The following is a 22,941-nucleotide window of genomic DNA, read 5'->3' on the forward strand; positions in this document are numbered from 1 at the left end:
ATATACATTATATACAAAGTTTAAAAAGTATTTGGACTAAGATAATGAGCACTTGGGGCTGCTATTTTTGTTGTGATACTTTTTGTTTTGTTTTTGTTTCATTCTCGCCATGTGAAGTGTATTTCTTTCTTAAGAAAATATTGAATGTATTCCAAAAAATGACAAGAAACCCGTGCTGATATATTTTTTTTTCCTCAGAAGATTTCAAAAATGGAAACAAAATACAAGAAAGCTTCATAGAGGAATTTTTTTTTCTAAGTACACAGTGGAGGAGAGGAAAAAAAAGAACTGTGGATAGATACTGTTGAACACACTGCCTCTACAATCCTGATCGTACAAATGGTGACTAAGAATTAAAAGAAAGGACTATTTCTATTCCATACTGGAGCTTTGGTTGTTTACAAAACCACATGGATATCAGTGGGCGCGTCCCCCTCAGCGTCTTTTTGTTTTTGTTTCCCATGTTCAATGGGCAGAGTTTGCAAGTGCGCTTCTGCCATTGTGGACACTGAGTGATGTTCTTGAGGCAAGATGGACAATGTTGCTGCCTAACTGGAGCTTTTTGGGACTGCGGTGCGGAGTGAGGATATCCCAAGGATTGGGCTCCATTGTCTTGTTTTGTTTTTGTTTTTGTTTTGTTTTTTTTCTCTCCTGGTGCGTGGAACGGAGTGCAGGGCGACGCCAGTCGGAAAAGGAACTGAGAGGCAATACGAGTCCCGGGCTCAGTCCTCGCCAGCACTCACCCTGCCCTAACCAACTCACCTATGCACTTTTGTTTGAATTCAAGCTGTGAGGTACCATTTTTTGGGGACGGGAGCACAACGGGAGGATGGTGGCGTCACTGAAAAGAAATTTCCGAAAATGAACTGAGAGACTGGAGCCTCCTGTACATAACCATATTTTTCTATCACCTTTCAGAGTAGACTACAAGACGGCTTGCGGACAGATGAAGGAAAACTCATGACGCGCCATTTATGTCAGTGACTTTTTTTTAAGAAAAACTTTTTTTTAAATTTTTTTTTTTAAACCTTCCCCCCTGGAGTTAGATAGCTTCAGCAGGACTCTTCGCAAATGGATGTTGCCGTGGCTACGAGATTGCTTTGACACAACCATACAAGGTCCAAACCTTTGGCACTGGTAAGACCGATGAAGCCCGACGACCGTGTTGCTTTTTGCTCAATGTACTCATGTCCCATTCTTGTCTTCTTGCAAGTAGTTTGCCTGTGTGCCACTTTGCCTGCAATCGTCAGTCAATCAGATTAGACCCGACCCAGCGAACTCTAGCCTTTTGCAGCTTCCTGGAAAAAACCGGGCTGACGTGAGGACAACGGATTCAGTCTGTGAGCCATGACCATCATCACCCACCTCGGACGGGCTGCTCCGAAGTGGGTCCTAACCTACCAGCAGGCCCTGTTTGGATGGCAAGGACAAAAGGCCCGTTTGGCTTCGAGTGGATAACGAACCGCCACGAAGCTCTGCAGCCGTGAATTAGGCTGGACTGAAAACTTGTACAAAAAGAAAAAAAAAAAAAAAAACAAACGAAAAAAAAAAGACTTTTGACACAAGTTAACTTTGCTCCATGTCACATAGATTCTCCAGTCACACGCACACACCAGTTCAATTTGGGGCTTTGTAAATACTGTACATTTGTATGTTGGTGGTTTTGAGTCTCCCCCCCCCCTCCCCCCCCCCCCCCCACATCTTCTAATTTTCCAGTTCAACATGCCTTAAAACTGTACAGTCGAATCCGGAACGGCTTCACTGACCAGAGAATTTTGAGTCGGACACAACTGCATAACAACCTGCGCTATGTACCGGCCTTTCTGGTTATATCAAGAACAGAGCAGCAAGCTTTTCTTGACTATGTATGTATATATTTTTGGAACTGGTGGTTGGCTTCCCCCCGTTGTTTTTTTTTTTCCATTGGAAAAATAGTGTTTAGATGCGTGGCTGGGGCACTGCAGACTGACTAAAAGTGTCTGGTGGTATTTGGAGCTGAGCTGAAAGGACAGAAGTTAAATCTGATTTGTTGCTGCGTGACCAAATATCAATAAGCAAGATGTAAACCTTGAAGCCAAATTAAACCAGATCATCGTTCAATTTAGAGTTTGCAGGTTTATACTTTTACTGAAGTTGTACATTTCTAGATGCTTGCTGTATGTATCCTGTTTTTGATGCATGACCGTATCATCAGATTTCATAGATTGATGCTACCGTTTCCAGTGATTACAGATTTACTTTCAATTAAGAGCGATGCACGTTAGCTTTGACTTGTACTGGAGCAGATTCGTGTCATTTTGACTGAGCTAAAAGGTGTGAATTATAGACTAAAACCCATGTCAGTCTGTCAGAAAAAGACTTATTTTTAAGATGAAATTCAGCGATTCTTGTTGGTCTTTAGTAAATTGTTGCAGCTAGATTTGCTGCACTGCTGATTTTATGACAAGATAAACAGTTAAATTGTATTGTACGAGGCATACATGATCATCTGGTTGTGTTTGGCATTCTCAAACAAAACACTGACACTAACATTAAGTTGTATAACCCAATCAGCTCAGCTCCTTTTGTTTTTAGTCTAGCAGAGTTGAAGCGGAAGTCAAGTTCAAATTTTGTGGGGGACGATTTGTCCTATGTGCCTTCACGAGTCTGAACAAACGTTATTTTTTGTGAAATAAGACTAATCCACCCACACTCGTGATGCCGTGTTTAGACTACTCTAGACATCGGTGTTAATTTTTCATTTGTTAAATAAGAGTAATACATGATAACGTGTTCAGACTAGGCGGAGGGGGTAGAACATGATGGCAAAGAACATTTTCGACTTGGCAAAGGACATTTTCGACTTGACTTCACGCTTCAAAGGGCTTATGTTCTTTTGGTGGAAAAAAGAGCACCCGAAAGATATGTAAATAATTTGGATTGTTATGTTTGAAGAACAAAATAAATATTAGCAGTTAGCGACTGACCCTTGCGCAATTCATTTGCTCCCCAAATCACGCATACCAACGTAATCGCGCGAGACTTGCTGAACACATGGCTACACGCCATAAATGCCTCTTCCTGCTCAGAGAAAACAAAAACTCCGATATAGAACATCTCCAGATACCTCGTTCAAGTAGACGCCACACACGCTTCAATACACTCCGGTGGAACCTTCGCCTCAACCACGAAGGAGAATTTAAACTGAATTTAACGAGACTAGAGGCTGGGAAGAGCCACAAATCGGGTGAGTTGGAGAGTGATAGCATGCTAATGCTAACGTGACGTACACTATTATTTGCGCCAACGTTTGAAACAAATGGAAGCGAGACAGCTTTTTTTTTGCTAGACTGAGTACTCGTACAGCATGCTTGAGACTAAACGTGCTAGATTTTCCGGCAAATAACGTATGTATATGTATTAAGTAGAATGGAAAATAGCTTTGGAAAACTACTCAGACGCCCGGTTATTTACGTTATTGCTGTCGCATAATTAACGCGTAAACCTGGTTTTGTCTTCCGCAATAAATATTGAACAAATAAATTACACTACTTTTTTTTTTTTTTTTTTTTAAGGTATGTGCATATTTTTTAGCCGAGTATATTTTACATAGGGAGGTAAAGTAGCGAAAATTTGTACTCGGAGTACTGTTTTCTTTTAAATATAAGAATGAACTACAATGTTAAATGCAGTACCCCAAATAACTAATTTGGGTTAGAGTAAATAAGGACAGAATAATTGATGAGTAACTTTTTAATTTGTAAATCATGGCCATCGAATCGAAAAATACATATAAAATATGAACGTGCAACTTCCGTTTCCCGACAATATCATTTTTGCAAAAACATTTAAATTAAAATAACAAATTAAGCTAAATTAATTTCTGTACACAAATAAGACATCAACATTTAGCTCAACAGTGATGTCTAACACTGATTGTTTGTTGCTCCTTTCCCAAAACTTTACACGAATCAACATTACTGCAATGCAACAGAGAGTACGTAGCAAGTGCGATGTATGCTCAAAATAATGAAGTAAGAGTAGCATTCCCTCCTTATAAAAATATGTGCGTATGAATAATAAGGAAACTGCCCCGAGTACATTATTTTTACTAAAAAGTTACTCAGGTAGCTGTTACATGTTACTACCAACTCCTAATGTTACAAGAAATGACTTCCAACAAAACAGTTCAATTCCATCTGTGTTCTGATGAGTGTGTGTCCTCTTTGTTTGCAGGCCTGTGGGTGCTGTAATGTCCTCGTCTGCCAGCATATTTAGAAAGCCACCCTGCAGGAAGAAAGCAGACCACAGCTTTGCATTTTTGACAGCCCACCACCAGGGAGGAACTAAGTCATGACTGACGTGGGTATGAGCCCTGAAAATGCAGTGATAGAGGGGCAGGACATAGAGTGGGATCGTGAACCACCTCAAGAGGATGCAACCGTCCAGGAGGATTGGGATGAAGGAAGCCTCACTCCTGCCAAACGTCCCCGGCTTGGTGACGAGGGACAGGGGCTGCATGGGGATCTCCAGCCAGCACAAGCAGACATGGAGCAGGACGAGCAAAGTAGAGAATGTTTTCTTCTCATTGTTTTGACATCATAGCGATTCTGTCATATGTACATGGAATTTTGTTTTCTGGACTTAGCAACAGAAACCACCCTGCATGCTGAAGTCGGTGGAGAAGAAGATGAAGATGAAGAGGGGACGACTTTAGGTGGAGGCACCGAGGAGGAGGGGCATTGCCAGCAGAATGCCGATGGCTGCCATGATGGAGGGATGCAACCATTGGAGGAGAAGCCTAATGAATCTGCTGACAGTCCCAATGAAGGACAGCAGTAAGTTGAACCAACTTTTATATGGTATTGCATTAACATGACTCGCTTTGACTTTTTTATTTCCCCCCTTTCTTTCTTTTCATCCCAGAAACCTTGCCTTAGACTTTTCCCAGACCCCCCAGGTACTGACGAGCTCCTGGAACGAATACTCCAATTTCCCAGAGAATTACCTCAAAGGTTGCAAATGGTAATTAAAATTCACCAAGTTACAAATCAACATACTCTTTATGAAATTGTGTGTTGGATGAAATCAGAGTGACTTTTCCGTCTCTATCCCATCAGGGCTCCGGATGGTTCCTGTATCCTGAGCAACAGTGCAGACAATGTGCTCCGCGTCTACAACCTTCCTCCAGAGGTTTATACCTACAACTGGGATGTGCTGCCAGAGATGGTGAGCGTTACATAGGTTCTCAAAGTTTGTTCAAGTGGTACGCAGGCTCCCTCATGTGGTATGCTCCCAAAAAAAAAAAAATATATATATATCATTGCCGAAGTACAGTTGTATTATATTTTTACCTTTAAGTTCAATACATATGAATGACATCTGGAAGCGTTTGTTTTATACGTTTGATTAGGTATCTAGTTTTCATTTTTTCACAATGTTACCATCTTCCTCGGTTTTTCTGGACATTCTGGCCTAATTATAACGTTGGCCGCAATGGTGGTACTTGCAACAAAGTGTTTTGTAAGTGACACATTGTACTTTGTGCAAAATAAAAATAAATGACTGAATAAATAAGACGTGAGCGCAAAACCATGCACTCTCGCAAGCTCATTAGAATTCCTCTGGTGCCCCCATCAGGTCAGTGTTGATATTGCAACTTCAAGAAACCCTCATTTGTGTACATTGGGTGAACATTGTCATCTTTGTAAAGGCATAATTGATCATCCAGTTTGGTTTTAGCCATTTAAGTTTACACCGACATTCTTGTTGTTGTATTGCCAGAGTCCGGTGCTGAAAATGGCTGAGGGAGACACTGTGTATGACTACTGCTGGTACCCCAAAATGAACTCTCTGGAGCCTCACACCTGCTTGTGAGTACTCGCCCGGTTTAATCTCTGACCATCGTGGTGAAACTTAAGCGACATGTTTGTGTGCTTATTGCACCTTTTCTGATAGCTCTGCTCCAACAAGGATATCCTGGTTGGTTTTCATTAATGAAATCACTAAAACTAAAATTGAAAAAAAAATTCGTAATTAAATAAAAATGCAAAGTGCTTTCAGAAAAAATAAAAAATAAAACTAAAAGTAACTACATTTGTTATTTTTTATATATATATAAGATGAAAATTAAGAACATTTCCGCTATAGTGGAAATGTTCTTAATTTTCATCTATAATTATTAATTATAGCGGAAATGTTCTTAATTTTCATCTTTGTGGATTAATATCACACATGAGCTTTTTGGTTTCATTTCAAATATTTTTATTTTTGTTTAAAAAAAACAAAACTAATACTAAATACAGACATGCGCAATTAATTTTGCCCAGAAGGCCAATTGAGGAACTGGGTCACTTGGCAGGGGCCAAGCCAACATGTTAACCTCAACTTTGTTTGATATTATTTTTTATTAAAAAAAAAACAAAAACAAACCATCAGGTCTTGTTTAAATTGCATTGTATTGTTGTAATTGGGAAGTAAAACATTTAAACACAATAATAAATGGACACTAAAAAAAAAAAAATCTTCCCTCTACCGTGCAGGGAAAAAGGTAATTGCTAACATCAGGACCTCTGTTGTCATTTTTGCTAGTCTCTTCTTTGGAAGGTTCCAAAAAGTTGCGAAATATCCTGAACACGTTGCTATGTCAGCATCGCTGTAGTTGTAGCTCTTGGTCACTACCTTGTTTGTACGAGCATCCACACGTGGCCCCAAAAACCACAGCTGATAAATAGATTAGAGTTTACTTTGACTTCATGGTCACTTTGAGGGCCGGTCAGAGACTCGAGACAGGCGGGAGGTGACCCAACTTTGCCCAGGTCTGAAAACTAAAACGAAAACTCATTGGAATGTGGGAGGAAACTGGAGTACCCGGAGAAAACCCACTCAGACAAGAGGAGAACATGCAAACTCCACACAGGAAGGCCGGAGCTGGAATTGAACCCGGTACCTCTGCACTGTGAAGTCGATGCGCTAACCACTGGATTACCAGGCCGCCCCGAAAGAAAAACTAACGACCATAAAAATCCCAAACTATTCTATCCTTGGATCCTAATCAGCGGGGCTCGGGCCTCCCGTTATGATTGAACGTTTTGGCCATCGCTCCAGGCGAGCAGCAGTGGAGCGATGATAATTAGCCACTCCCCGGCGCTGAAACAAAGCGGCAATGCCGTCGCGGCTAATTAGCTTTGCGCTAATTAAGCGGCGGTGATGTTATTTTGGGCTTTGCATGATTACATTCAGGCATCAGTTCGACCTTCTGGAACACAATTTTATTTCCAGGCTGTCCAAAAATATTCTTTATTTGACTGATTATATAATCCACTGGAGTAAAATGTAGTGATTAGGGAACGAGTGAACGCAGCCAAAGTGTTTTCGTTCTCTCAGTTTTGCCAGCAGTAGCCGCGACAACCCGGTACACATCTGGGACGCCTTCTACGGGGAGGTGCGGTCCAGCTTCCGTCCTTACAACCACCTGGACGAGCTGACGGCGGCCCACTCGCTCTGCTTCTCCCCCGACGGCTCGCAGCTCTACTGCGGCTTTGACAAAACCGTCAGGGTCTTCTACACCGAGCGGCCCGGCAGAGACTGCGAGGAGCGGCCCACCACAGGTCAGCCGTAAACCGAAATGTGAGGTTGGTTATTAAAGGGGGCGGGGGAGTAAATTATGCGTAACCCTGGAGCTGAAAGAATGTTGTGGCTGTAGCAAATTGTCTTCACTCAAAACAACATCAGATAAACAACATTAGCTCGATGCAGTTTGCTGACTCTGTAAGAGAAGCGTTTGAAGAAAAACAAGCTTTTAAAAAAGGGGAACAGACGGCCCCGACAAGGATCGTTTAGCCCGCCGCTCGTCACGTCTCGAGTCTCGTCTCCTTGAGCGGGCCGAGAAGAACAACGCAACAAAATGCCGCGGCTGCATTCAAATGCTCTCTTATGCACTTCAAACAACCTTTCCGTTCATCTCTCCTCGAACGATGCGTAGCTCTTTTGTTTACTGGCCGTTTGTTTTTGATAATGGCGGCAGTTGCTAGCACTCTTCTTGACTGACGACTGTGCGTTTTGGCCAAAACACTCTATCGGCCCATTTATGTAACTCTGAAACAATAGTTAGCACAAATTGCATTGCAGTGGAAACTTTACAGTTTACCTTAGGGTAGGACTGAAAACTAACTGCATATAACTATTTTATATTGTTTTATTGATATATCGTGTTTTTTCTTTCTTTCTTTTTACATTGAAAATAAGGACCCTCAAAAAAACGGCTCAATTTAGGTCATTTTATTTTAGCATATGCTGTTACAGAGATTAGCGCCGAGTCATGTTCTGGAAATTAATGAGGGAGGGAGAGGGAGAGAGAGTCAATTCTAATGAAATTCGGACGTTGATACAAAAAAAAAAAAAGTGTGAGGGGAAAAAATGTGTGTGACAAAAAGCACGAGAGTAAGCGTGAGAGAGAATGTGAGCTTTTGGTCTATTATGAGTGCCTGAGAGGGAATGTGTGCGCGCTATAGATGAGGCGAATGTCCCTTTCCCAAAACGTTCCCTTTTGGTCTCCCAACCGCAGCGAAGAAGCAAAACGGCCAGAGCGGCATCATCTCCTGCTTGGCCTTCAGCCCGTGCCAGTCGCTGTATGCCTGCGGCTCGTACTCGCGCTGCGCCGGCCTCTACTCGTGCCAGGACGGCACCCTGCTGGCACTGCTGCCCACCCGCCACCGCGGGGGCCTCACCCACCTGCTCTTCTCACCCGACGGCAACTACCTGTACACGGGGGGCCGCAAGGTGGGTGAATTGAAATAATATTGCTCCAAACGCCAACAGGGGTCACCAACATGGTCGCCCTCGAGGACCACGTGAGTAAGCCCGTGCGCCCGTTTGGGGAAAAAAAAATATCTCACCAGTAATGGGACATTGTGATTTTTCTAGGAATGTTATAGAAGCGATCATGTCAGAGATTTTTTTTATTTTTTATTAAATGTCGATTACTGCGATTTATCTGTTTCCTAACTGTAAAAAAATAATTGTCATCAGTGTCATCACATGAATGATTATCATTCATTTTTAACAAAAACAATATGTTATTCATTGGGGAAAACCGAGCAGATTTTCGCACAGTAAATCACGTGTGATGTATGCGCAGGATCCCGAGATCCTGTGCTGGGACCTTCGAGAGCCCGGTCAGGTCGTGTTCTCGCTCAAAAGGAACGTGGCGACCAATCAGCGCATCTACTTCGACCTGGACCCGTAAGTGGACATCTGTCCGCCGTCGCTCTCCGCCCGGCAAAAGTCCCTCCTATGTGCGTTTGTGCTCTGCCAGGTCGGGCAGGTACCTGCTGAGTGGGGGCACAGAGGGAGAGGTGTCAGTGTGGGACACCCAGACCCCCCCAGGTGGTGAGGAGCTACTGCAGCCTCAGCTCAGGTTCCAGGCCCATTGGGACTGCACCAATGGGATCAGGTACCGGCTCACTGGCACGGGGTGGCCAAAAATCGTGGGCATGTTTTAAAGCAGACAGAAGGGGAAACAGCATTCGGAGGAAAAAAGTTCCACCCCGAATCAAGATGGCTTTTTCTCGAAAATGTGCAATTGTATTTTTGTAACATTACAACTCAAAAATAGCCTTTTTTTAATGATGCAAATAAATTTCTAATATAACAACTTCGGAATCTGAACATTTTAGTACCTTTAGTGCAACGTTATTCTTTAAAATTATGACTTTAATCAAGAATTATTGTCTCAAAAATATGGAAAGAACTTTTTTCGTGAAAAATCTGCAACTTTATTCTTGGAGAATTACAATGGTACATTTTCCTCGAAATTATGCATTCTAAAATTACAAATTGAATCTCAAAAGATTTTTTTTCCCCAAAAATATGCAGCTTTGTTCTTGTAAAATTATGAATTTGTTCAAAAAAAATTTTTTAAATTGTTTGAAAAAATGCCACTTCATTTTTGTAGTATTGCGGCGGTAATCTTAACTCCTTTTTTTTTTTTCCTTTTAAAAATGTGACGTTATCAAAGCAAATGGCGTTTTTTGTGATTTACTAAGTCAGAACGGTGAGGCTCACATTAACCTCTGTTCTTCAAATAAATATTTATATTTTTCAAATATTTGTGTTAAAAAAATATTACTTTATTTGAACAGTAAACAATTCATTCTTATTTTTTTATTGAGTTAAAGTTAACCAATTATTTTACAAAGTGAAAGAAAATCTACCTGCACACGCCAGCTTGTATACAATTTCCAATTTTTGTTTTGTTTTGTCCCCCCCAAGAAATCGACTCCGCAATTCTCGAGTTCATTTTCAAATTATTCCACCAAATGAAGTTATTGATTATGATTTTGTGCGCGCAGCATTCATCCGTTCATGCCGCTGGTGGCCACATCAAGTGGCCAGCGGCAGTTCCTGTGGCCCAGCGACGGCGAGGGCGACTCGTCCTCCTCGTGCTCTGACACTGAGGGAGGCGACCCGGCCGCCAACCGCGCCGACAACGGGCTGAGCATATGGTGGGCCGGACCGTGCGGACCCCCCGCTGAGGAGCAGAGTGAGGAGGTTTCAAACATGCACAGTTGAACTTCAATTTCACGAGGCGAGACTGTGCCCATTACAAAACTTTTTTTTTTTTTTAACAGCAAGGACGCAAATTAAGACATTTGTGCGAGAAGCGTTCTATTTTTGTGATTTGGACTTTTTTTTTTTGGTGTGTGGTGCTACAAGTGTGCATCTGATCATGCGCTTTGCTTTTTTAAACTGCTGCTTGTACATATGCAACACATTTTTCAAACAAATACAATCTGAATACCCTGACAAATTGTCGTCCACAGGCTGTCAAGAGCACACTGAAGCACCAGGGGGCGCTCCAACCCCTTCAAAGTTGGAACATTTTCAGCCACTTGCAGGGCGGTTGCGCAAATCACTAGATTTACCCAACTGACTAAATGATTTCCAATACTTTTCCGTGTGGACCAATCGGCAAAATGCAGACAAATAAATAAAGAAAAACATAAATTGGTTCACATCTACAAAGTAATATTTAAACCTACCCTGGCAAGAAAAATAGTAGCATATTTCTGAGGGTTGTATTTTTCCTCTCAGAAATGGGATTTTGTTTTTCTTGTACTACAACATAAATCTCAAATACACAATTTTTAGTCATAAAAATATGCAACTGTAAGGTACAAATTAAATCTCAAATATACTTTTTTTGCATTAAAATATGACTATAATCTCAAAATTATAAATCATGACAAATCCATCACTATTCTTGTAATACAGGTAGAACTTTCATTTTGACATGTTACGTTTTTCTCAAATATCTGACTTTATTGTTCTTGTATTGTGACTCGGCTCTCAAAAATGAAACTTCAACACGACTATTGCGATACTGCGAGCAAACCTGCCGTTTGCTCTCCCCTGAGCTCGAAAGCAAGTCAAGAACATCACTTCAACGAACTCTGTGCGGTCCGTATCCGAGACGTCTGTCGACCTTTGCTTTGGAAATGTTAACCCACCACTCGATGGTTTCACCTTTTGCCCGGCACGTGATTAGTCGAGGCCCTCCGAATGGGGAGTGGGGCTTGGAGTTGGAGCTGTGTGTATGTGTGTGTGTGTGTGTGTGGGGGGGGGGGGGTAACTGTGCTGCGCTGCTCTGCGGTGGCTGTTGCTTAGCAACCGTCACCGCCTCAGGGGAGGATAGTCGGTACGAAGACAACAAGGGAGGACAAGAAAAATGAACTGAGGCGCCATCAAGGATGAATTCCTAGTTGGCAAGGTGGCGCACTGGCTGGCCGCAAAATTAGGCACACCTACCCAACCATTTGGTAGCGGCTCATGTTAAAAAAAATATATATATATTCGAATTGCCCTCCGGAAATATGAAATGGAAACTTTTGTCGGCAGCTTTTGTGTTGATTCTGTTGCGGGCGTGCGCGTGCATGCGCTTGTACGTGTTTGTGAGCTTCAGCTCACCCGCGCACGGGAACAGACTGATGCCGAAGGATAAAGACGTGCAGCTGAGATCTATCAGCTACGAGGCGGGCGAGGATGCTGTGCGCTGACACTGACTCATGCGCACGCACGCACACACGTTCGTGCATCAAGCTCGGTGTGAGTTTCATTCCCATCATGTGTGTTTTCCCGTTTGAGCTCTTTGTGTTGCTGGATGCGTCTTGCCGTGGATGAGAGTCAGCAGGAGGCGTTTCCGGTGTTGTTTGCGTATCGGGTACAAGGCCCCGAAGCCACGGTCACCAGGGAGGCGATGGAGTCATGGAGGAGAGTTGAAGGTCGGAGCACGAATGGAGGCCAACAGGCAGAAATGCGGCGAACGTGAGCTGATAAAAACAAACAAAAAAAAAACCCAGAGGGTCAGTGTGGATTCATTTCAACTTTAATGATGCAATCAAAATGTATGACACCAAAAGTCGAATTAAAAAAACCTTTGCACCTCTTGTCTAAGGGCCTGTCGTCTAACGTGGGACAAAAAGTGCGGCAGTACTCCATTTGTCCGCATGGTGACAGTATAATCCCCATTTTGAGAGACATTGCAACTCTAACCTCGACGGGTTCATTCTAGTGAAATGGCGACCTCGCAGGCCCCCCAAAATCACCAAACCTCTTTTGTTTTGTGTTTTATCAAGAGTGTGCATCGCCCTCGTCTTCTGGCTCGTAGCTTATTTGCATGTTTCGCTTCTTAAACAACACGCCAGGATTAGTTAACCTCACGTTTCTTTTAATTCACTTTTCTGGGAGAAAAAAAAACATTGGAGTGTCTTTTTATGATGTGTAGTTGAGGGGCGCTCTTGCTCTTCCGTCGAAGATAAATGCTTCTTGGGTGTTTCTTTTTTTCACCAAAATAAAGCGCATCCGAGCCCAGGTCCGAATCAGGAGGTGTTGCGAGCAAGCCGTAAAGGTACTTTACGACACCCGCCCTTGTTTTTTTCCCCTAATGTATTATGTTCTGTCGGTGCGTCCTGCCTCGCAGTCTTCGAACGGGGATATTACAAAGCTTTCTTCGTCTCCACCCACCTCCCTCCTCCCTTCTCGGTTCTGGTGTTCCGGCCACGGTCCTGGCAGTTCTGCCAGTACGCGGTGAACCTCCGTGCAGGTCGGATCAGTGACGGGATTGTGACGTTGTCGTGTTGTTGGTCGGAGCGGATCTCACGCACACATTTTTTTTTTGGACCCAGGCTCGTTTCTTTATCTTTTTCCCCCACAAATTAAAGCACTCGGCAAGTTTTCTTTCAAGCAAAGCGTGGATGCTTCCCCCCCCCAAACTCTTGAAATAGACGCTTTTACCTTGCCACACACATTTGGATTTCTTTTTTCCCCCTCCGTACCTCTTTGAATTCTCAAATTGAGAATTGAAGCATTGGTGGATTTACAAACCGTCTGCAAGGATTGTGATGTGCACCGACTGGACTTGAGAAACGTTTATGAGCGTCAAGATGAGGAGTCCGGTGGCATATTTTTAGCCTATAAAGCGGCTTGCGTTTTTTTTTTTTTTTTGACCCCCCGCAAAAAAACGTCCCGAATGTGTATTTTAGTTCTATCGTGTGTTGCATGAGGCGTCGGGGAAAGGTAATGGGAGAGGGTGCACACACAACAAGGGAGCGTTGTTCGAAACTGAGACAATTAAGGAACGAGAACGGAATCGCGGCTGGCTTGTGATTCATTTGACAACAGTGGATTCACTCGAGTTTGATTTGCGTCCTGGACCAAAGCCATTTTTATATATGTGTGCGCTAAGGGCACATTAGTGTGAAAGTCATGGGGTTGGTGCAGAAATAGTCCAGAAAGTTTTGGTGTTTATTATTATAATATACTTTTAATATATCCATTTAATTCAACCCATCCTGGGCCCATGAGGTTCTGACTCGCCTCCAATTTGGGAAGTCTTTTTTTGGATTTTTTTTTTTTTTTTGCTTTTGACACCACCACTCGTGGACCGAATTTGGAGATGGCGTGTCCGTGGAGTGTGAATGGATTGTGGGTCCTGCTGGCGTTTGTACTGGATTTACTGGGAACCACGGCCAGCAACATGGAGCCCATCTATTGGAATTCTCTCAACGAGAGGTAAGGAAACAGACTGTGTTGAATTGGAGCGCCAACAATGATCCGTTAACGATTCGAGTGTCCATTTCAGGCTGAAATTGTTGTTCTTTCGCCTCACGTTTGCCACCCGTGGTGACAATAGGTGGAATCAAAAGTCCTTTCTGTCATGTCAGTGAGTCCAAAATGTCATGTTTAGGATCCTTTTAAAAGCCATCCACAGACGGAAGCTTTTGAGTGTCAGAAATAGATTGGCTGCTGAATTCCCGAGAGCTGTTTGGCTGCATTTACGGAGATGGCAAAGTCTCCACTTTGAAATTGAAATTCTTTTTGAATGCAACAAGTCACCAGCAGAAGTTTTTTAAAAAAAGCAACTTGTCACACACTTCTTGCCCTAAAAAGATTTTTTTTGTTGTTGTTTGCCTTCGAGACAGTCGAATGCACAGCAGCTGCTCACAACACCTGCACGGTCTCATGACATGAAGCACAATAGCTTTTGTGGGAGGTGTTTCTAATGATTTGACCCTCGGCGTCGGCTCTCAGTAAGGTGTCGGCCACAGCCGCACTTGTTTGACCGTTAACTGTCGCTCCCAGTTGAAGTAACCCGTCAAACAGCGAACAAAGAATTACATGTCGTGTTTTTAAAATGACCACGTACTTCACCTTCCAGTCAGCTAGCTTGATGCAAAAGCTAAACATCTATGTCGTGGCGTTACAACCCGTTAAGCAGTGGATTGAACAGCTTCTTGTCGGCAAACTATATAACATACATTCGCTCATACATTCTTTATCCTCTGCGAAGAATGACTACCAATAATGCCTTACTGATGAGCTGAAAGGAGTTCAGTGAACAAAATGTCTTTCTGTCTTATACTGCCCCCAGGTGGCCAAGGAAGAATTTGATTTTCATTCGTTTCAGTGGAAAAAAAGATTATTTAAGATTTTGATTCGACTCAAAGCACCACCGAACCTCTAAAAACTGAGCCGCATTCCCTTCTCTCGGGCACTTATTGGTCATGGGTCAAAGAAGAACCAAAATGTGGCAATTTGTTAGCAACACAAGTGCACTTCATGTCTATTTCTTCAGGAACAATGAACAAATCATAATGGTTGAATCTTTAAACATTGCCAGCGGTGCTCCAGACTGTATCACAAATTCACACTTGGACGCTCTCTCCAATTTTTTTTTTTTTGGGGGTGGGGGGGGGTGGGTGGGGGGGGGGGGGATGGCTACGGCCAGTCTGGCTCCTCCTCTCCCGTGCGGGATGCAACAGTGTACGGGAGTCTCCCCTCCCACTGTGGAGCCAGGCGTGAAGCCTCTAATGAGGGTTTTTGTTGTCAGCAGTGGGTGGATTCAGCCCACAGGGTTGGATGTGGATCCAAGCAGGGGGCGAGGGGCGGGGGGCGTCCTTTCTGCATTTCTGGCACAGCTAAATGCTAGCAGGCTTTTACGGCCTTTACAGGTGTCTCTGCGCCCTTATGGAGTTTAGTGTAAAGTGGCCCGGATGACAATTAGTGGGGGATGCGGGACTGTGACGCCGCGCTCTGAGTCATCTGCAACCGGGTTGCTCATATGTGCAAAGTACAAAGCCTGTTGTACGCCACTGTGTGCCTTCACAAAGCTTAGCATTCATACTTAATCAGCTTAGTCCGTCCTTCACTTTATTTCCTCTTTACACACATCCATGCACTTTCTGCCTTTCCCTTTTCCATGCTGTCGTGTGTTAGAGCTGGAGCGTTCAGGCAGATGTGCTTGCAGTGCTTATAACCGGTGATGGGAAGTACAAATATTTCATGACTAATCTAATGCTGTTTTTCAGGTACCGACAGTATTGATTTTCTGATGACTTTTGGATGCAGAGAGCTCTACTTTCTACTCATTCCTTGTCAAAATAGACTTGTTAGTTTTTTTTTAAACCTCTGCGGAGAAGGACACAATGTAGAAAACTTTTAAATAGAGAGAAGGAAAGTCAAAAATTACCAGTTGTCCGTTCACACTGTTAGCAAAACTGTCATTTTGCTAACAAAGCTAGCGTTTTAATAGCATAAGAGTTGAGCCAATGGCTGGCTCTAAAATTCACCAGATTCTGGAATCCAAAAATTGACTCTCTGATCTGAAAAATATTTTTCCTTTTGGTATTCGGTTTATGTTCACAAAGCTATCGTTTAACTAATGAAGCTAGCGCTTTGATCGCATGAAAGTTGAACCAAAGCTCTCTAGCCCTAAAAATGTCTACCCAATTTTTAAAAGAATCACACAAATCCGAATCTGATTTTTTTTCATTTGCTATCATTAGCTAGTTAATCAATTTTTGTTTGTCTTTGCATGTTACTGCCCGGCACTCTCGTGAGGATATACGGTTTTAGATGATGGATAGATGAATGGATGTTTGGCTTCCACATCAGCAAAAACCTCGTTTTGCTAACGAAACTAGCGCTTGGATAGCTTCAATTGTGCAAAGTCACACATTTTGCATTGTAAAGGAATCAAATATAATTTGATCTGTCTTTTTTTCATTTACACAAGTATCTGCACTTCTACTGAAGTATATAGAGAGAACTTTTGCCTCCTCTGTTTTTGAGCTTCGGACTTGTGAACTCGACGCGAGTTGACGCAGTTGCCCAAGTCCATCACGTGCGTCTCACGTCAGGTCTGTGTATATCAAATGGAGTGTCACGTTGTTAACCTTCAGACCTCTTGATGCGCCGCTTTGAAGCTCACTCACCCCCCCCCGCCCGCCCACCTTTCTTCCAGTCTTCTTTTATTGTTGAAAATGATTGCACAATTTGGATCACGCAGTATTCAATCAAAGGAATTTAGAAGAAGAACAAAACCAGTTAATTACTGAGAAGCTGTGTGAGAGGTTTTAGCCTTGTTGAGTGAATCAAGTTGTTCTGGACCTGTCAGAACTGGAACTCCCCCCTCGATAAATTTCACTGATGCTGATTTTCATATTTAGCATCTTTAAAATGTTGACAGTGCAGTAAAATGGCTTGATCGATTTAAGTGGATAAAACGGATACAGTAATTGCGGTAAAAAGCAAGAATGTGGACTTCACTGAATTTATTTCTGATATTTTGTACTGGTCCTATCGGGCTGGCATCCGTAAGGTGCCCGACACAGTGCCATATTGGCCACCGTTAATATCAAAACAACCACTCAGAAAGAAAACGCATGACTGATGACGTGTCAATCATTTTGCATCATAAATATGTTTTTTAAAACGTTTTTTGGGGGTTATTGTTGTTTTGGGGCCTAATAGTGACTATGATGGGATCATGCCAGGTAGCCATTGACTCAATCAGATGATTTTCCAGAATGTGCAGAAATAGATTGTTGAGATGACATCATGGCGGCCCAGTAGTCGAGTGGTTAGCGTGGACTTCACAATGCAGAGGCACCGGGTTCGATTCCGGCTCCGGCTTACCTGCGTGGGTTTTGTCCAGGTACTCCGGTTTCCTCCCACATTGCAAAAACATGCATGGCAGGCTGATTGAACGCTCAAAATTGTCAGTGTGAGTGTGGATGGTCATTAGTTTCTGTGTGCCCTGCGATTGGCTGGCAACCGGTTCAGGGTGTCCCCCGCCTACTGCCTGAAGACAGCTGGGATCGGCTCCAGCACCCCCCCCGTGACCCTTGTTAGAATAAAGCGGTTTAGAAAATGGATGGATGGATGGACAGACGGATGGAGATGACATCATGTTGTTCCTTTCTGTCGCCTCACTTTCTGAAACGGATGCTCGGGGAGCTATTTTTTTAAGGGGTGGTCTCTTCACGCGTGTTGTAATCCAACAACCCCCCTCCTCCAGACATTACGTTTAATCCCCCTCCCTCCTGCTTCCACGTCCTCAATAATTCATTAATCGCCTGCTAATTGGCACCGGATGAAAGACAAGCTAACTAGGCTAAGTGTTTCTACTACAAACAGCAATGGCAGGAAAAAAAAATGAAAGTGAGGAGATTTTACTGGAAATCTTGTCGCCCGGAGTGGCAAAAGTGTCATAAAAGGTCGCAAAAATAAAATGTAAACGCATGTGAAAGGAGGCATTAGGAACACAGCATGTCATTGGATGCATTAAAAAAAAAATCTGTTTTAAGAAGTCGTTCGGCATATTCCTAACAATACGTTGATATTTGTGGTTTCCGCGTTGCGTCATAAGGAGAGATGTCCCTAATATTTAGGCCTGACCTCAATCCAAACTGACTCTTTGTCTTGTTTTTGTATTGTTTGCAAGAGGATAGGTGTACCTAATGAAGTCAGTCGTCAGTCTGTGCGCAAATGATGTCTGAAGTGGGACCAGTAAAGCTCCACTGGCTCATGGCTTGACAGGACATCACTGTGACCCCCCCCCCCCCACACACACACACACACACGCACACACGCGCGCACACACACAGGGTTCACAGCTCACACCTAAGCAGGATCATCCAGTCCTCCTGGCCGAAGTTATTTGTGATTGTTTTTACTCATAAGAAAAAAAATAGCACTCGATAATAATATGCTTGACAAAAATGTAGAGTCTTAGCATAATTCAATAGAAGGTAAAGAAGTCCAACAGTTTGCGTATCATGATTTAATGCTGCAATCCAATTCATTGTGTTGCTCCTTCAGGTGTGCCCCCCACTGGCCACCGGGGGCAGCATAATAGTCATGCAGACACAAATGAAGAATGAGTAGCACTTCTTCTATTACTTGAGGTGACTCGGTTAAATGATGCGATATAAGTGGTGCGAGAGCGTGACTGAAATTCATGCCAAAAACTTACTGTTGCATTTTATGGAAGAAGAGTGCTGTACAAATCAACTTTGATTGAGCATAGAGGTCATTTTTTTGGAGGGGGGAGGATAAAGAATATATGCCTGTGAGTATTTATATTGTCTACTTGTGTCACGCCATTTTTGGTGGTCCAATATACATGGCTTCTAAAACTGCGACTATCGTTGATAATTGTTAGCATGTCAATGGCGTTTTCCACTGTTTGTTAGCATTAAGCTAAGAAGACTAAGGAAAATGCACAACTTGATAGGACATTTTTGCTGGGAGTGGAAATAAATAGCTTGAAGCATTTTTTTCCTTTTTTTTAAGGTATTGAATTTAACCACAAGCTAAATGCTTCTGTAATATCTGGAAGTGTTGTGTAGACACAGGACAGGACTGGCGAGCTGGAGAAAAGATCGAGTGGAGAGGAAGTGCGGTCGGGCAGTTGTGCTCGGTTCAGATGGAGCAAACAGACAAAATGACTTCGGGTCAGAACCGCAGCGAGCCGCTTCCTGCCCGCATGCGACTGGGTAAAACTTGCCATCCCTCATCACTGACACCTCCCGCCACGTTCAGCCGCAGGAGGTCCAACCGGGTGAAATCCGCTTAGCTTTTAAAGGAACTTTTCGGGCCGAACCAGCACTTTGATCAGCTCGGCACGAAGCCCTCAGCGAACTGTCAACTCTGTAGTTCTTACAATAAGTTAAAGCAACGAAAGAGTTTCAAGCGTCAACCCGCGTGTTTTGTACTCAGACTTGTAGCAGGGAGGGAAATTGTTGCCATGGCAACCCATCATTTATGTTCCCGGTCTGTAATGGACCCTTTCAGCGTTACGTCACACATGCTTAAACATTGATATCTTCTATTCGACCAAGCTATAGTAACTGAGAAAACAAGAGTAAATGTCTGTTGAAAACCCGATGTCCAAGAGAAAAATAATAATCTGGGAAAGTTTATTTTCATTTGTGACTTAAAAAAAAAAAAAAAAAAAAAAAGTAAATTTTTTTTTGACCAGTGTTAGATAATTCGAATAAAAATGTCATTTTCATAATCAACACAAAAACATGCATCGATTATTTGTGTGACTTGGCTTATTTTCCACTCGAGCATCCGTGACTTGAGTTTGTAGAGCTTTGACAAGTGGGTCCTGGTCTGGTGAGTGACGTGGGTGTCAGCGACTGAGAATGAGGAATCGTTTGTTTCGAATATTTGATTTCTTGCCATCAGATTTTTTTGCCCGATATTTTCATTTTTTTGTGTTTGTGTTTGACCTATAAGAGCTTGCATGAAATTCAGATTTTGCCATGCCTGAAATTTCATGCATTTACTGAAGCGCTTTAGGAGGGTCGCGGATGTGCTGGATGCTATCCTAACTGACTTGGGGCAGTAGGCGGGGTACACCCTGAACCGCTTGCCAGCCAATCGAAGGGCGCACATAGACAAACAACCAATCACACCTCGGTATAATTTCGTGTTCCATCAGAAATTTGTTGACCTGTGTTGTCGTATTGGAATGACGCCGTTCGCGGGCGTGCCTCCACTACTTCGGCTTCTACGGTCCTAACCAAGTTTCGTTGCATGAACTGATGAAGTCTTCTCACGATGAGACGCGAAACGTCTTCTCAGACAAACAAAGCAGTCCCGCAGCGATCGATTCGGCGCCTTGAGAATCGTTCGACTGTATGAATTTAACGTTAGCTAATTGCAGCGTCTCCACGGCAACGCGTTCACCAGCCAGTTTACCTCACAGCCCTTCTCCGCCTTCAGGAGTTCCGCCGCCTTTGTTCGCTCTCCTCAAACGCTTGCGCTTGCATGCGTACGTGCGCGCGCGCAGAGTTGTAATTAGCGCTTAAAAGAGCGCGGCCCATCTGGCTTTGGCGTTAACCCGCCGTTGTAACACCGCGACCTCGGAAAGCTCACGCTCCATTTGCTGTACTAAATATAACTTGAATGGGACTGGTGTCATAAATACAACATTACATTTTGGAGGTTTTTATGCGGCGGGGCCGAGGAAAGCGAAATCACATGGCGGTTTACAGATCATCCGATGTCGACCTCCCCTCCTCCCCTGTTTTGTTGCGTAACGCTTGATGACTTCACATAACATCCTCGTCTTCACCAATGTCAAGCTGCGGCCCCCCGAGGGCCCGTAGCCTGCATTTTATTTTTTAGCGTCTCCTTCCTCCAACACACCGGATTCAAATGATCAGCTCATCAGAAAGCTCTGCAGAAACCTGATTATTCGAGTCGGGTGTGTTGGAGCAGGGAGACATCTAAAACATGCAGGGTTGGTGCCTTCAAGGGCCGCAGTTTGACACCTGTGACAAAATGTTCACGCATTTCTCCTTCTGCTACTTTTGAGTGCTTCACGGCGTCGGCACATGTAACTTGGAAAGGTAACTTGGTTATATTACTTATTACTTGACTGTAAAAGTAACTGCTTGATTTTAAAAGTCATCAAGTTAGATTGCATGTCACTTTATGAGCTACTTTCACAAGTAACAACATTGCAGAGCAAAAGAAACGACAGCTGGTTTCACCTTACGTCATTGAAAGTGCATTTTTGACAGGAAAATTTTTATTTAAAAAAAATGAATTGAATACAGCTTTTTTTGACTTATTGTCAACAATAAATTTAAAAAAATCAGGGAAGGACCTCCTGCTTTAGTCACAGCTCTGCCTCACCTGTTGGAACTGCTTGAATGTACAAACGTTTCATCAAATTGGATGTAGATTTTTTTTTTTGAAGCTAGATAACATTTTGTCGACAGCACAGGGTGTACTAACCTCCCTTATTTCGACACAAACTCAACATAAGGACCGTACTTCCAGCTCAAAAACGCAAATGTGTCGACTTCCTTCCTTGGTCTGAACACGCGACATACCAGTGTGCTGAAAAATGATTTGACTCGGCGCACACGTGACGTCACTCCCATAATGCTTATCGTTTCTCTTTATTACCTTTTTTTTCCATACTGTGCAATTTTTTCTTTTTGTGCCTTTTTGCATGGAGCAGACCATGGCCGAATTTGTGCCTCATGTTGCTCACTTCTGCACCCTGGTGGCAAATTGTTTGCTATCACCCTCCATCTCTGTAGATCATTATTCCTCAGATGAGAATTATTCCAACTATTTTGACACAAAGTAAAGCGTCGACTATTGTAATTACGCACTTTAGATGAGTAGTTAGTGGAATGAGTAGCCATTAGCGAGTAGCGCATGACTTAGTAACGCATCCCAGGCATCACCGCTTACAAAGTCCTCACTGTCATGTCGCGTAGGGTTCGGTCCGCCACACTTTGGTGACCATCTTTCTTCCTTTCTGCTTGCCCCCTTTCTTTTATTCCACCCCTTTCTCCCCCTCCCGCCTCGCAGAAGAATGCGGTTACAAAGGGTCGGAGTGGGCGGGGTTATCAGAAGTCTCCTTCTTTGGTGTGGAGTAGACGAATGTGCTGCGCTGGGCTGCAAGCATGCCCGATTCTTATTTGGATCTTCCAAACCAAATCTTTCGATTATTTGTGTGAAGTGGCACCAAAAAAAGGAACTTTTCAGAACTTTTCCCACAATGGGGAAGATGGGAAGACACGATCGCAGTCGCGGTGGCCTGGCAATCAAACAAGGGCCAAGCTTTTCGGAGTGGCGGTTTGAGTGCTCGTCAGGCGTGGGTGTGAGGGCTTGTATACGAGCCCGCGTAGGCTGCTTGTGTACACTGGGTACCCCCGCACAGATGCCTGCTCGCCCCCCCACCCCCACTGTCATTACTCCTGCCATTATTTGCAAAACAACACAGACAAAGGCAGTGTTGGGCGTGAAAACAACAGAAAGTGGCCGGGACCACTTGACCCTATCAAGCAGCGATGAGGTGATGTGGAGTGGGGGTGGGGGTGGGGGTGGGGGGTGTCCAGAGGGGAGGTTGTGAAGCCAGGGGAGAGATAATCCCTCTAGTAATGGTCACCCACCCTTCTCTTTGACCCCCCTGCCCACCAACCGCCATGTCCTGTGCTCTAATGTGGCGCGCTGGGCTGTCAATCACTCAACAAAGCTGTCTGTAAGGGGATTAGGAATCACTGGACTGTCCGTACACCCCCCCACACCTCCCCCTGTTGCCTTTTCACCCCTTCATTCCACCACTTCTTAATTTGCCCCCCCCCCCCG

At 43.7% G+C, this 22,941-nt stretch overlaps 2 protein-coding genes across 4 annotated transcripts in view; both read left to right on the forward strand.

Annotated features, from left to right (window-relative positions):
* The first annotated feature begins 212 nt into the window (after window positions 1-212).
* On the forward strand, window positions 213-10,992 carry wrap53 (WD repeat containing, antisense to TP53). 2 transcript variants are annotated; one of them, XM_019868681.1, is made up of 13 exons: window positions 213-1,137; window positions 1,217-3,226; window positions 4,216-4,546; window positions 4,628-4,817; window positions 4,906-5,004; window positions 5,100-5,208; window positions 5,764-5,852; window positions 7,366-7,589; window positions 8,546-8,760; window positions 9,119-9,222; window positions 9,296-9,433; window positions 10,332-10,567; window positions 10,615-10,992. In XM_019868681.1, exons 3-12 carry the CDS (start codon window positions 4,333-4,335, stop codon window positions 10,549-10,551), a joined length of 1,602 nt encoding a protein of 533 aa, XP_019724240.1. In that variant the 5' UTR covers window positions 213-1,137; window positions 1,217-3,226; window positions 4,216-4,332; the 3' UTR covers window positions 10,552-10,567; window positions 10,615-10,992. The 2 variants fall into 2 exon arrangements, with proteins under 2 accessions (XP_019724240.1, XP_019724242.1); XM_019868683.1 differs by lacking the exon at window positions 10,615-10,992 and having other exon boundaries at window positions 1,214-3,226; window positions 10,332-10,564.
* Window positions 10,993-12,898: 1,906 nt separating this feature from the next.
* efnb3b (ephrin-B3b) overlaps window positions 12,899-22,941 on the forward strand; it is a 77,451-nt gene continuing 67,408 nt past the window's right edge. The window contains exon 1 of one of the 2 annotated variants that reach the window (XM_019868677.1): window positions 12,899-14,049. In XM_019868677.1, the coding sequence (XP_019724236.1) occupies window positions 13,934-14,049 (116 nt within the window). In that variant the 5' untranslated portion in view covers window positions 12,899-13,933. The remainder of the gene's footprint in view (window positions 14,050-22,941) is intronic. The other variant, XM_019868676.1, reaches the window with a different exon arrangement.

The sequence above is a fragment of the Hippocampus comes genome, unplaced genomic scaffold (genome assembly GCF_001891065.2).
Source record: "Hippocampus comes isolate QL1 unplaced genomic scaffold, H_comes_QL1_v1.1 scaffold382, whole genome shotgun sequence".
Classification (NCBI taxonomy): Eukaryota; Metazoa; Chordata; class Actinopteri; order Syngnathiformes; family Syngnathidae; genus Hippocampus; species Hippocampus comes.